Genomic DNA, 15,174 nt, shown 5'->3' on the forward strand with positions numbered 1-15,174 from the left:
GTAAGGGACCATATCGCTTTTTGGACACTAAACTTTGAAAAATGAAGTTAGATACTGTGTTGTGACTAAAATATGCCCTGCAGCTTGAAGATCAAGTAGAAATGTGTGCATACAGCCTTTGCTACACAAGACTATGTTTTTATTTTTAAAAATGAGATACAGTTGCACCAAGAATCATTGAATTAAGGAAAGACTACCTTGCGACAGCTTTTAGGTTGGTTCAGCACGGTGGCACAGTGGTTAGCACTGCTGCCTCACAGCGCTAGAGACCCGGGTTCAATTCCCGCCTCAGGCGACTAACTGTGTGGAGTTTGCATGTTCTCCCCGTGTCTGCGTGGGTTTCCTCCGGGTGCTCCGGTTTCCTCCCACAGTCCAAAGATGTGCAGGTCAGGTGAATTGGCCATGCTAAATTGCACGTAGTGTTGGGTAAATGTAGGGGTATGAGTGGGTTGTGCTTCGGCGGGGCGGTGTGGACTTGTTGGGCCAAAGGACCTGTTTCCACACTGTAAGTAATCTAATCTAATCTAAAAAAACTGGGACTGCAATGCAGCCAGCGATATTGAGAACCCAGTAAACAAGAAAAATCTCTCTCTCTCATCTCTGTAATTGAAATGAGAAAATAAATCAAGAGATCCAAAAGAAAGATGTTTGATACAAGAGAAGAACTAGTCAACCCAATCAGTCACTGAATCAAAGGTCCACTATCACTCTGCGGACAATATCATGTCCTCATTACTAAAATCAACTGAACTGTGAGAAATAACTCTCCACCTTCTGGTCTGCAATTGCTTTCTCTACCTATATTCCCCGACCATTAATATTTCTGTCACACCATCCAATTTTATTTGTGAATGAATGTATGTAAATGAACTCGGGTGGGGCAGGGTTTAATCACATAATAGTAAATTAGCAATCCTTTTATTTGCCATTTTGTAAAGATTAAACTTGTTTTAAAAAGGATGGATTTTCATGTTAACGATGAAACCTAGTGCAAATTATGTTTTTGTTTTATTCGCTCTTGGGACATGGGCATTGCTGGTTGGTCAACATTTATCGCCTATCCCCAGTTACTACCTTCTTGAACAGCTGCAGTCCACCTGCTGTAGGTAGACCCACAATGCCTTTCGGAGGGGAATTCCAGGATTTTGACCCAGTGACAGTGAAGGAACGGTGATATATTTCCATGATTTGGAGGTGCCAGTATTGGACTGGGGTGGACAAAGTTAAAAATCACACACCGGCAAACTACTATAAATTCTGTGTCGTCTGATTCTGCCCCACTAACTATCTGATGAAGGAGCAGTGCTCCAAAAGCTTGTACCTGGTATTGTGTGGCATATTTCCAAGTCAGGGTGATGGGTGGCTTGGAAGGAAACTTGCAGCTGGTGGTGTTACCTTGTATTGCTTCCCTTGTCCTTCTAGATGGGAGTGATTGTGGGATTGGAAGGTGCCATCTAAGGATTTTATTACTACAAGTGAATGTCACTTGTGGATGTGGTGCAAACAAAGCATTCACCCTGAATGTAGACAGTCAGGCAAATTGATCATCTTGGTAACGTAATGGGGTTTTTAGACATTTATGATGACTCGAGAAATAGTGCAGCTCCATTATTAGTGTAACACAGTGAATTCAAAAGTATGTTCATTTTTCAGAAAATAATGTTGCCATATAAGAAGGCTTACTATCAATCACCCTTTTGTCTGCCTAACCTTATTTCTCCTTCTCTCTTTCTCCCTCTCTTGGTGCTCCATGTCCACCCCTTGCTCATTCCTTTTCCCACCCAATACCACTTTTTCCTGAGATGCTGTCAGTTCTGAGAAAGGGTCACTGAACTCAAAAGTTAACTTGGTTTTCTTTCCACAGATGCTGCCAGACCTAATGAGATTCTCCAGCAATTTCTGTTTTTTGTTTCAGATTTCCAGCATCTGCAGTCCTTTGTTTCATTTTCTCTTGCTTTTTGCACACATTTATACTTGAATAGAACTTCAAAGCCTTCAAGCCTGTTTCACTACTTAAGAAATCGTGGCTGACCTAACTCCACATAATAGCCTCTTCCCACATTCCTTTCTTTGACTTAAAATTTAAAATTGACTTAGCAATAATTTATATGGAACTGAATTCCAAACCTCGAGCACATTTTGAATGCAAGTTATTCTAATTCTTGAACAAGCTGCATCTAATAATCCTAAACTCCTCAATCAACAGAAATCTCTACCTGCCCTTCTTGCAAACTTAGATTACTCAACCCTAAATTTCACCAATTATAACCGTGGATTGTGTAATTCACCTTGTAATCTATTTCATGGTAGACCAACTCTGCACGTTCCCCTGCTCCACCTCCTCACCCCCACTGCCACCACACACCTCCCGTCCAACCCCCCACAAGGCCACTGTGTCTTTCCTGATGCCTGGTACACAGGACTGCTCATTGTATTCCAGGTGTGATATGAACAGGGATTTGTAAAGCTGCAGCACAACTTCTGTCCCCTTTTAGACCGAGAAGCAAAGGTTGAGCATTCATTCACCTTTTTGGTTACTTTCTGACCCATTCCAATACATTTTAATTATCTATTGATCCCCAAGTCACACTGGACCTTCACGGTATCAAATTTTCCACCATTTCAACAGTATACTGTTTAACCTTCTTAAGTGGACTTGCTGAGTAAAATCACTTGCTAGTTTTGCCCAGTCCATAAATCAATGAATATCTCTTTGTAACCATATACTTCTATGATCAATGCTTATGCTACCTATCTTTCAGACATGAGTAAACTTGGATATGTCACAATCCCAACTTCATTAGCTCAGTCTCTCTTCTGCCAATTGCAGCCTCTCTCTCTGAATATCTTGCTCATTTAACTCCTGCTCCACTTCCCTGAGTGTTCCTTGCTCCCACAGCTCTGATCACACATTTCTACCTATTTCATGGTCATTGACCTCCTCCTTCCACTCCACCTGAACCACTGATGTTCAGGGATCAGCTCTGCTTATAACCTCTTGGAGATGGCTCTCAATTTGACCAGAATTGAGCAGGAAGCTAATGACAAATCATTACTAAGGTCCCATTGTTGGTAGATTCTTTGCTTGATTTCAGTCTATTGTTATGAAGTTGAAGGCGTGTACTGTACCTTTAAGAAAGTGAATGCTGTTTGCACTGAGAGCTTACAAGCACCTGTCATATGATTCGCTAGCTGTCTCAGAGTGTACTGGAAAATTGAAAATATGTAACATTTGGCTATGAAATAGATACGTGAGTAGGTTGGGGATTCAACCAATCAGTTTAAATTATGCCCCAGGATACTAAAACCCAATCAAGTTTGAATTTATTACCTTGCCAACATCGAACCAATGAGAAAATCTGATTTTGGGGGGATAAAAAAAGCAAGCAGTTTGAACGTCAGACAGAGTAACTGCCATTGACAGAATAACTGCCATTGAAGCACTCTCAATCAAATGTACCTTTTCATATAAACATACTTGCAGTAAAAGAAAGAAGGCAGCCCAGGGAGATCTTCAGCCAGAAGAAGACAGACATCGATGACAATAGTGCTGTTTGGTTTTGAAATTAAGTTGAATTAATTTTAATAAGTGTTTTATTGGAACAGAATATTGTTATAGAGTTGGAGACATAAAAAGTAGTTAAGAGAAAGAGGTGCTTAAAGTTGTGAATAATTGTTGTTTAATATTCACTTTTAGAGTTAAGGAATAAACTGATATTATTTTCTTTAAATATTGGAATTTAAGAGTCCCCTGCTACCCATACTTTAAGAGATTACAAGACAAGGTGAGTTTTTCTGTGTGTTTGGTTTAATTAACAGAAGGGTTCAATGCCGTGTCGTACCAGAATCCTGCTCCCTCCCCTTAAGTACCATTTGAAACCCTGGTTTCTCAGCCTGCTTTAGGAATTATTCTGATAAAAAAGTCAATAAGTTGAAAATTACTGAGACAGGATCTAAAGGAGAATGCTGGAAGTCTGAAATAAAAGCAGAAAGTTCTGGAGCTACTTAGCAGCTCTGGCAGCATCTGTGGAGAGAGAGAGAGAACAAGAGCCAGCGTGGAACCACTCCCCAGCACTGGGGTACTTTCAGGGAAGAGAGAGAGTCAGTGTGGAATCACTCCCCAGCACTGGGGTATGTTCAGAGAGAGAGGGAGAGTTAGTGTGGAACTACTCCCCAGCACTGGGGTACGTTCAGGGAGAGAGGGAGAGAGAGAGAGAGAGAGTCAGCGTGGAACCACTCCCCAGCACTGGGGTATGTTCAGAGAGAGAGGGAGAGTTAGTGTGGAACCACTCCCCAGCACTGGGCTGTTGCAGGGAAAGGAAGGAAGAGAGGAACAGAGGTGGAAGCAGGAAAAGTTCAAGAACAAAAGGGGGGATGGTTCGGGCAAGAAGGAGATAATAATAGGGCATGTGGAGAAAGCAATGGATCTAGAGAACAGCAGAATCATTACCGACAGGTACCATCTGAACAAAAAACTGGGAATGTAAGGAATATTTGGATCCATGTATGGTGAGAAATAGGCAGATAAAGGGGCAGGAATGGCATGTCATGTACTCATGTGTGATGGGAAAACTACTCAGGGGGAGGTGACAAGGAAGTTGATCAGAGTATTGCAGAGATAACTGCCTGTTCAGAATACTGAATGATAATGGACTAACAAGGTTTTGCTGGAGAAGCACATAATCCTTTGATTGTGGAGGAAGGTGAGGACAAGGGAAACCCTATCATGGTTCTGGGAGAGCAAGGGGAACGGGTGAGAATGAATGCTGTCCCATGGGAATCCTGGATAAATCAGAATATTTGTTTCTCTATTTTCTCTGCATTGAGCTCAGGGGTTGCAGAGCTGGGAGATTTTCCCGACTTATTCATCCAGTGTTGCATTCTGACATTCTCACAGCAGGTATAGTATTAAATGTATTCCCAGCACAGACACATGGCCATTCAGCCCAACTGATCCATTCTGGTGCTTACACTCCACTTCTCTCCACCTCTCCTCAGCTAACTCCTGTATGTAAGATAGAGACACATTGTAAATTTCTCCATATTCTCCTCTGAGTCAGGCACAAAAGACACTTCATTCTGTCAATGTCCATGTCCAACATCAGGTATCCCGTACCTCACTGTAGTGAGGTTGACTCTTCCATCTCATCATCCCAGCCCCACACAATGCTCCCTTCCCATCCTATGCAAGAACAAGAGATGTAATCTCTGCCATTTTTATCTCTCCCTTCTCTCTATTCACAATTCCAAATACAGTCAGTTCTGCTACAACATGTGCTTTCTCAATGTGAATTGGCTATAACGCGACTGAAGTATTTCGACCATTGTTTGTAGAATGTGAACTTTCCTTACCTGTGTTGGCTATAACAAGATTTCGATCCCATTGGTTTAAATGGCACAGCTATTACGCTATTTTCTTATAATGCAGGATCACAAGGTAATTGAATATCGTCTTATATCAAAACAGACTGTAGCCCTTCCTTTCCAATTTCTTTTCATGCATTAGTGAGTTCACAAGTTTCTGGTATAAACTATCGGATTGACATATGTTTAACATAATTTATTTTAAGGTTGAGTTTTCTATGTGAGTGAAGTTAATAATTAATTTGTAAGTATTTCCATAGCCATGGTGACTTATTTTACAGCAGCATGTGAGACTTCCTTTGACAGCATTAATTGGTTTTTGTTTATCATATAATGTTTTGTGATTTTAGAATCACATTTATTGTCATGGATACTGAAGTACAGCGGTACAGAAGTACAGTGAAAAGTTTGTAATGTCACTGCTCATGGTACCAACTTAGATACAAATCTTAGATACAAAGTAGAGAAGTAAAGAAAAAAAGGTTACATTACCTGACAGTGACTCATGGCTTAAGTTAGAAAATAAGAAATAAGTTAAAAGGATAAACATTACAGTCAGATAAACAGATTACAGATGAACATTACATTTTAGTAAATCAGCACAGGGGACTTCCATGTGTGGTCTGACTTGCCTTGCATGTCGTTGACCACCACCGGTAAAATAACCGTTCCACCTCACAGCCCACTCCGCTCCACCCCACGCCCCACTCCGCTCCAGCCCACTGCCCACTCCACTCCACCCCACGGCCCACTCCGCTCCACCCCACGCCCCACTCCGCTCCAGCCCACTGCCCACTCCGCTCCACCCCACGGCCCACTCCGCTCCACCCCACGGCCCACTCCGCTCCACCCCACGCCCCACTCCGCTCCAGCCCACTGCCCACTCCGCTCCACCCCACGGCCCACTCCGCTCCACCCCACAGCCCACTCCGCTCCACCTCACAGCCCACTCCGCTCCACCCCACAGCCCACTCCGCTCCACCCCACAGCCCACTCCACTCCAACCCACAGCCCACTCCACTCCACCCCACGGCCCACTCCACTCCACCTCACAGTCCACTCCACTCCACCTCACAGCCCACTCCACTCCACCCCACAACTCACTCCACTCCACCCCACAACCCTCGCCGCTCCAGCCCACAGCCCACTCCGCTCCAGTGCACACCCCAATTGCTCAAACCCACAGCCCACTCCACTCTAGCCCACAACCCTCGCCGCTCCAGCCCACAACTCATTCCGCTCCAGTCCACTCCACTCCAGCCCACGGCCCACTCCGCTCCAGCCCACTCTGCTCCAGCCCACAATCCACTCCACTCCAGCCCACTGCCCACTCTGCTCCAGCCCACTGCCCACTCTGCTCCAGCCCACTGCCCACTCTGCTCCAGCCCACAATCCACTCCACTCCAGCCCACTGCCCACTCTGCTCCAGCCCACAATCCACTCCACTCCAGCCCACTGCCCACTCTGCTCCAGCCCACTGCCCACTCTGCTCCAGCCCACAATCCACTCCACTCCAGCCCACTGCCCACTCTGCTCCAGCCCACTGCCCACTCTGCTCCAGCCCACTGCCCACTCTGCTCCAGCCCACAATCCACTCCACTCCAGCCCACTGCCCACTCTGCTCCAGCCCACTGCCCACTCTGCTCCAGCCCACTGCCCACTCTGCTCCAGCCCACAATCCACTCTGCTCCAGCCCACAATCCACTCCACTCCAGCCCACTGCCCACTCCACTCCAGCCCACTGCCCACTCTGCTCCAGCCCACAGCCCACTCTGCTCCAGCCCACTGCCCACTCTGCTCCACCTCACAGCCCACTCCGCTCCAGCCCACAGCCCACGCCGCTCCGCTCCTACTCTTATCCACTCCGAGGTAAGTTTTCTTTTTATTAAAAGTAACTTTAGAATCTTAGGAATAAAAAAGGAAGAAAATAAAAAAGTAGATGTATGATGTTTCCTACTCCAGCACTACCATTTTGGATTGGATTTATCAATGTCGACTATCATGCTTTAAGTTTGCTTGAATGTTTTACACTGAGTGCTCTGCAAAGTTTAAAGGAAATACCCATGGTTTGCAGGGAGATAGTTGTTTCGGGTTAATTTGTTTTGGGGTGGTTTTGTGAAGTCTTTGAACAGAGATGGTTGCATAGAACAGTGCTTCTGTAAAGGTGAGAATATAGTAAAACTAGACTTTCATTAAATAGGGAGTTATTGATATTCCCAAGTCAGAAGTGTTGGAATAAAACCCTGAACAGGTTATTTGAATCTGAATGATTTAAGCTCACATGTATGATAGCTCCACAAAGAAGACCACAGAAGGGCAACAGATTTCTTTCCCAAAAGGATGTCAGTGAACCAGATTGTTGACAATAATCGACAATGATTGTCTTTAGGCTAACTTTTGATCCTAGAATTTTATTGGATTAAAAGTTCACCATTTGCCATGATGGGATTCAAACCTAACTCCACAGAACATTAGCCTAGGGCTCTGCATTACTAATCAACACACAGGAAGCTCCAACAAATGGCAATGTGACAATTGTCACTTTAAGAAATTTATTTTGTCCTTGCTTTTTTTTGAAGAGAGCTTGTACAGCAGAAGCACCAAGCTGTCTCTAAGAAAGTAAATGATTTGTGAGGCCTTGAAGCTTTTTTAAAATTGGAACAATAAAAGTCACATGGCCAGCTCAGATACAGATTTCTACATGTTGTTTTAGTTTTCAGGTTTAATTTTAAGCAGAAGCTGTTTGGGGTCTCAAAAGAGTTGGAAGCTTCAGTGAATGTCTCCTGGCTGCTACTTTCTCTGAATCTTCTCTTGATGTTGTTTCCTCCTAAATTAGAGAACTGCATGTAATAATCTGTGTCTGAATTGGCCTTTTTGTCAAGGGGTGTTTATGGGATGTTATTATATTCGAACAGTTAATATTATTATTATTTGGTTAAGTTTTCTCGTTTTTGTTTGTATTTTAACTGTAGTGTTTTAAAAATTCTGTTTTGCTTAATGCTGAGTAGTTTGATCAGTCACATCACATCTGGAACATGGGACTTCACATCTAACTTTAAAATAAGAAAGAGTTAGAATCTAGGCCACCTTTTTAAAATATATTGAGGGTCCATAACACAATGATGAGATAATCTGATGGCAGTGTTGCTGGTTGAGGGATAAACAGTGGCCAGGATACCAAAATGAACTCTTTTTTTCAGTTTGTGATCTTTCCACATTACCTTTTTAAAAACTCATTCACGGGATAAGGGAGTCGCTGGCTAGGCCAGCATTTATTGCCCATCCCTAATTGCCCAGAGGGCAGTTAAAAGTCAACAGTTAACGCCCCTTTGCAGTGGTTCCAGAGTCACATGTCAACCAGATTGTGTAAGGATGGCAGATTTCCTTCTCTAAAGGACTTCAGGGAACCAGATGGGTTTTTATAACAATTGAGAGTTGCTTCATGCTCATCACTAGACTCTTAATTCCAGATCTGTATTGATTTCAAGCTTCATAGATTCAAACCTCGGTCCCCAAACCATTAACTGGGTCTCTGATCAATAGTCTATCAATAATACCACATGGCCATTGTCTTCCCACAAAAATACCTTAACATTAAATCCCAAACAAATCCATCAATAGAGCTCTCCCTCGCAATGGAATGAAAGACTGGACACTGTGCTAAACTCTCCAGACTGGGACATACGTACACCGAACAGAGCGCTGGTCTGGATAGATAGAATAAGTGTGCACATCAAAACTTGTCAAGATTTTTGAGCAACCTGCATGAATACATGTAAAAACATTTGTGCCAAGTGTCAAACTTCTACAGAGTTGGAAAAGCACAGCAGGTCAGGCAGCATCCAAGACCTCATTCCTGATGAAGGGCATATTCCCAAAACATCGATTCTCCTGCTCCTTGGATGCTGCCTGACCTGCTGTGCTTTTCCAGCAACACACTCTCGACTCTGATCTCAAGCATCTGCAGTCCTCACTTTCTTCTTCTACAGAGTTGGCAATCTACACTAAACAAAAGAATTTTAAAATTTGTTGTGTCCAACTAAATGATTTATTGCTTTGGAAAGGTAAAGTACAGCTATGGGAACTTTGCCAGCAATATACGGATGAATAAAATTATGGTAGCTCCTAGCAGTGCGAAGAGTGCAACAACTATACAGCTAATTAAACCTATGGTCACCACGAGTTCCTCCACATCAACAGTATTGCTTACATGAAGCTTATGGGCACATAAGCACCTACAACCCATTATTAGAACAGAAATGACAAGTGCCAAGTGAACTCCCAAGAGTAGAAAGACATCACGCTCTAGATGGTTTTGTCGGTGGGATTGTACTGGGTCTGGTGTGGGAACTTTTTTTTGAATCTCTGCAAAACAAAACAAAAAAAGTAGGTAATATTTTAAAATGAAGCCTCCAAAGATAAGTTGTGTGGATTGAACTGCCAGAGAAAGTGGCAGTGCAGGTTCAGTTCTAATGTTATAAAGGCATTTGGATAAGTTCATGAATAGGAAAGGTTTGGAGGGATAGTTGCCAAATGCACACAGGCGAGACCAGCTTAGTTTGGGATTAAGGTCAACATGGAGAGTTTGGACAGAAGGGTCTGTTTCCATGTTGTATGACTCTATGATTCTACAACACCACAGTGTTACCAGACCATGGGGCAATCAGAGATGACTGGTGTAGTTTTAATCTGAGGGTCACCACGCTCCAGGCAAGGGCAGAGGTTAATAAGGAGAGTTTTTCTTTGAAACTGAAAGAACTGCAGATGCTGTAGATCATAAACAAAAACAGAAATTGCTGGTAAAGCTCAGCAGGTCTGGTAGTATCTGGGGAGAGAAATCAGAGTTAATGTTTCGGGTTTGGTTCTGAGAAAGGATAAATGGACCTGAAATATTAACTCTGATTTTACTTCACAGTCAGTGCCAGACTTGCTAAGCTCTTCCAACAATTTCTGTTTTTATTCTTCATGGTGGCCAGTGTGGGAACTGAACCTACTCTGTCAGTGTCTATGTACAAGAAAATGTAAGGTACTTTGTACAGTAATAAATCTGCAATTCCAAGTTTGTCGTATGCAGCTGATGTAGCTCTCTAGTTTTGGGTGGGATTTTAGTGTGAATGACTTCATGTTCAAAACATTACCAAACATTGGAAGAATTGCTGATCACCTATTGTAAGATGGACAAGCAAACAATGCAAATATTTTACTTGTAACAAAATTCCACAAAAAGCAATGATATTAATGACTATACTTTTCAACAGTGTTGATCGAAAGAGTTGGTTAATTGGGTGACTGCCCTTTTCTGGTTTAGCTCAAGTAAACTCTTAATGTCCTGCGTGGCTGAACAATTATTCAGTTGAAAAGAAAAATACTTCGGCACTTCGAAAACAAAAAACTGACTTTAGACTGAATGTAGAAAGAAAATGAGCTCCCCACCTTAAGTCTTTTAAATGAAATTTTTTGAATGTTTCTTGACTGTAGCAGGATTTTAATTCTGGCAGCATCCTTTCAAGAAGGGGGGTCTTATGTTTCAAATTAAGGGCATGAGTGAGATACTCCTGGAGTACTGTGTACAGCACTGGTCAATTCTTTTTAAGAACTGAAACAGGTGACATTGAACAGACTGGGGCCTCTTATCTCTGGGAAAAAGAATCGCAAGAGGAGAGCCAAGAATGGGAATCTGTCAGTCACATGGAGTGGTTGAAGTAGAAAGGATGGATTCCTGGGAGTGGAGGCTTCATGAGGAAGAAGATAACAGCGAGGGATAGAGAAAGTATGAGGGCAACAAATAATGAGACTCTGGTATTGAGCAATTGGACCAAGCAACTGGTTTCTGTAGATTTTTGTGCTGTTATACCTGTTTGACAGTAACACCAGTAGTATCAACAATACTCTGAGTATAAATTGCAATCAGAATGCTGGACGTGGGTTGTTCATTTCTAGCTTTGTACATTCAATCAGGAATCAGTTTTTGTTTTTAAAACAGCAGAACATTTTTCTAACTATTCAGTCACATGGGACTTTTAATGTTTTCTTGAAAAAAGGCAAAAAAGGGAAACGGTTCAGACAAAGTATATCTATCACACTTTCACTGGAACTGAGAGGGTTGTTTTATGAGGAAAGGTTGGACAGGCTAGGTTTGCACCCAATGGTGTTCAGAACAGTAAGAGTTGACTTGGACTGAAGCCTATAAGACCATGTGTGGTTCTGAGAAGGGGGAATGTGGTGAGGATGTTTCCTCTTTGGAAGAATCTAAAATCAGGAGTCATTGTTTATAAATTAGGGATTCCCATTTATACAGAGTTGAAGTGAATTTTTTTTATATCAGAGGGTCATAAGTCTTCAAACACTTTTCAAAAAGACAGTGGAAGCAGAGACCTTGACTATTTCTAAGGCAGAGGTAGATAGTTTCTTGCTAGGCAATGTGGATTTGAGGTTACAATCATACCAGCCATGGTCTTATTAAGTGGCGGAACAGGTTTCAGAGGCTGAATGGCCAACTCTTGCTGTTTATTCTGATGTATCCCAGAAAATGTTTTTCTGCATTTTTCTAATACTTCAATATTCTGTTTGTAGCACGCAGTTTGGAGCTACCCATAGTACTCAGATCCATGGGGTCAATTTAAATTTAACTTTGCTTTTCTGCTTTTGTATTTTCATCAGCGAATAAACAAGTGACCACAAACTCAAGTGCTGTTTGAGTTCTTATAAAACAATCTTATGTTAACTAACACATTTCGCAATCGTGCCCATGTTGAAACTGAGCAAAATGATGTTTTTTTCCAATCCTGTTTCAAAGTTAATTTAAATTTAAATTTTAAATATTATCTATAAATTAAAGTTTGAAATTGGAATAAGGCCAATTTTGACGGTATTAGGCAGGAACTTTCAAAAGTTGGTTGGGGGAGGGTGTTCGCGGGTAAAGGGACACTTGGGAAATGGGAGGCCTTTAAAAATTAGATAACAAAAGTTCAGGCACACTATGTTCCTGTTAGGGTAAAGGGCAAGGCTGGTAGACGCACGGAATGCTGGATGACCAGAGAAATTGAGGATCTGATCAAAAAAAAGGAGGCAAATGTTAGGTATAGACAGCTGGGGATTGAGTGAATCCCCAGAGGAGTACAAGGGCAGTAGAAGTATACTTTAAGAGGGAAATTCAGTAGGCAAAAAGGGAACATGAGATGGCTTTGGCAAATAGGGTTAATGAGAATCCAAAGAGATTCTTTAAATACATTAAGAGTAATTATGGAAAGAATATGGCCCCTTAAGGCTGCCTATATGTGAGATCACAGGAAATGTGTGAAATACTAAATGAATATTTTGCGTCAGTAGTTACCGTGGAGAAGAATGTGGGAATTAGGGAACTTCGGGGAGTTAAATAATGATAGCTCGAAAAGTTTCCATATTACAGAAGAAGAGATGCTGGAGGCTTTAAAAATGCATAAGGGTGGATAAATCCACAGAACCTGATCGGGTGTATTCCAGAACATTGTGGGTAGCTAGGGAAGAGATTGCTGTGTCTCTTGCTGAGATGTTTATATCATCAATAGCCATGATTGAGGCATCAGAAGACTGGAGGGTGGCTAATGTAATGCCATTATTTAAGAAAGTTGGTAAGGAAAAGTCAGGGAACAAGACAGCAGTCAGCCTGATGTCAGTGGTTGGTAAGTTGCTAGAAGGGATTCTGAGGGACAGGATTTAAACACATTTGGAAAGGCAAGGACTGATTAGGGATAGGACTGCTTTTAGTTATTTATATCAATGATTTGGGTGTGAACATAGGAGGTATGGTTAGTAAGTTTGCAGATCAGACCAAAATTGGTGTAGTGGGCAGTGAAGAAAGTTATCTCAGGATACAACAGGACTCTGATCAGATAGGCCAATGAACTGAGGAGTGGCAGATGGAGTTTAAGTGAGATAAATGTGACAAATGGCACTTTAGTAAGGCAAACCAGGGCAGGACTTATACAGTTAATGGCAGGGTCCTGGGGAGTGTTGCTGAACAAAGAGACCTAGAGGTGCAGGTATATATTTCCTTGGAAGTGTAGTTGCAGGATCATGAAGAAGGTGTTGGGCACATTTGGTTTCATTGGTCAGTGCATTGAGTATAGGAGGTGGGAGGTCATGTTGTGGCTGTACAGGACATTGGTGAGGCTACATTTGGAACGCTGTGTTCAATTCTGGTCTCTCTACAGGAAAGACTTTGTTAAACTTCAATGGGTCAGAAATGATTTACAATGATGTTGCCAGGGTTGGAGAATTTGAGCTACAGGGAGAAGCTGAATAGAATCGGGCTTTCTTCACTAGAGCATCAGAGGCTGAGGGGTGCCGTTATAGAAGTTTATAAAATCATGAGGGGCATAGATAGGATGAATACTCAAGGCCTTTTCCCTGGGGTGGGGGAGTCTAGAGGGCATTGGTTTAGGGTTAGAGGGGAAAAATTTTAAAGGGATCTGATAAGCAACTATTTTACACAGAAGGTGGTGTGTGTATGGAATGAGCTGCCAGAGGAAGTGGTGGAGGCTGGTACAGTTACAACATTTAAAGGGCATCTGGATGGGTATATGAATAGGAAGAGTTTAGAGGGATATGGGCCAAATTATGGCAAATGGGACTAGATTAGTTTAGGATATCTGGTCGGTGCAGATGGGTTGGACTGAAGGGTTGTTTCTGTGCTGTATAACTGAATGACTATTTACTTGTAGGATATTCCTAACCAGCTTTTCATGTCTAATGGCCAACTATCACATACTTCATTCTCAGGCTTGGATTCTGAGACATTTGCAACATAATTATCTTCTCCAAACCACTGAATAGAAAATATCTATGTTGCTCTTGGTAATCAACCTGCTCAGAGATGCTTCCATAGAGGGCTACTGAGATAAGGCTGGGGAAATAGGATGAGCTGGACAGCTCTTTTTGGAGTGATGTCCAGACACGATAAGCTGAATGACTTCTCGTGGTCCTGTAAAATTTGCTGGTTCTATGTTATTACACACCTCTTGAACACAAGCCTCATAGTTCAGAGGTAGGGACACTACCACTGTGCTACAATAGCAATATCCAGGAGATCAGCTCATGATTAACATATGCTACCCTTCATTATATCCACTTGTGGAAACAACTTAACGCAGTGCCTTTATCACAAACGTATCCAAGTTTGCTCAAGTCTGCTAACGTGATCTGACAATGACAACCAGAGTCTGCAAATTAATGTTGATGTTCGTGCCCAAGATTACCTTCCTCTGTTGTGATATTTTCTTCTTTGATAGAAATATCATTCTGTTCTCCCAGGCTGATGACTTCACTGACCTAAAACACAAAAAATATTTGTATTTAATCCAAATCATCCATTTCCCAAAGAGGTGATGGGGTGGAAGGTATATAAATTTGTGCTTTTGTTGCAGAATCAATATCGTGGGGATACATTAAGACTTAGTGTCAGAGATGGGTGAGTTGTCAATTTTGATCTCATAAATTTACAAGACGGACTATATTGTTGGGTGCAACATCTGAATGCACGTGTGTGTTTCCACCACGCAGAACTCTATGGAAGGACCGATAAACTTGTAGAAGCTACTCTGGTATATCTTGCAGCTCTCAAAAATACCAAACTCAATAACTTCCATTAAACGTTTGCTGTCTCGTTCCTCCTCAAATAAGTTAGATAACTCTGACAAGATGGTTAGGAATGACTTTGTCCAGGTGTCCTACATTACCAAAGTGGTCAAATCACTAAAAGCACAAGCCAGTACTAATGCAAAACAGTCCCAACCTTATTAGGAATCAAGTTGTAATAGCTTTTACTATATC

General features: G+C 42.2%; 1 protein-coding gene across 1 annotated transcript in view; it reads right to left on the reverse strand.

Annotated features, from left to right (window-relative positions):
* Positions 1-9,339: 9,339 nt before the first annotated feature.
* LOC140453280 (uncharacterized) overlaps positions 9,340-15,174 on the reverse strand; it is a 37,668-nt gene continuing 31,833 nt past the window's right edge. Inside the window, exons 4-5 of the mRNA XM_072547839.1 lie at positions 14,601-14,673; positions 9,340-9,729 (exon numbers count right to left, since the gene is read on the reverse strand). Coding sequence (XP_072403940.1) covers positions 9,440-9,729; positions 14,601-14,673 — 363 coding nt within the window. The 3' untranslated portion in view covers positions 9,340-9,439. The remainder of the gene's footprint in view (positions 9,730-14,600; positions 14,674-15,174) is intronic.

Source organism: Chiloscyllium punctatum, chromosome 27, assembly GCF_047496795.1.
Source record: "Chiloscyllium punctatum isolate Juve2018m chromosome 27, sChiPun1.3, whole genome shotgun sequence".
NCBI classification, from domain to species: Eukaryota; Metazoa; Chordata; class Chondrichthyes; order Orectolobiformes; family Hemiscylliidae; genus Chiloscyllium; species Chiloscyllium punctatum.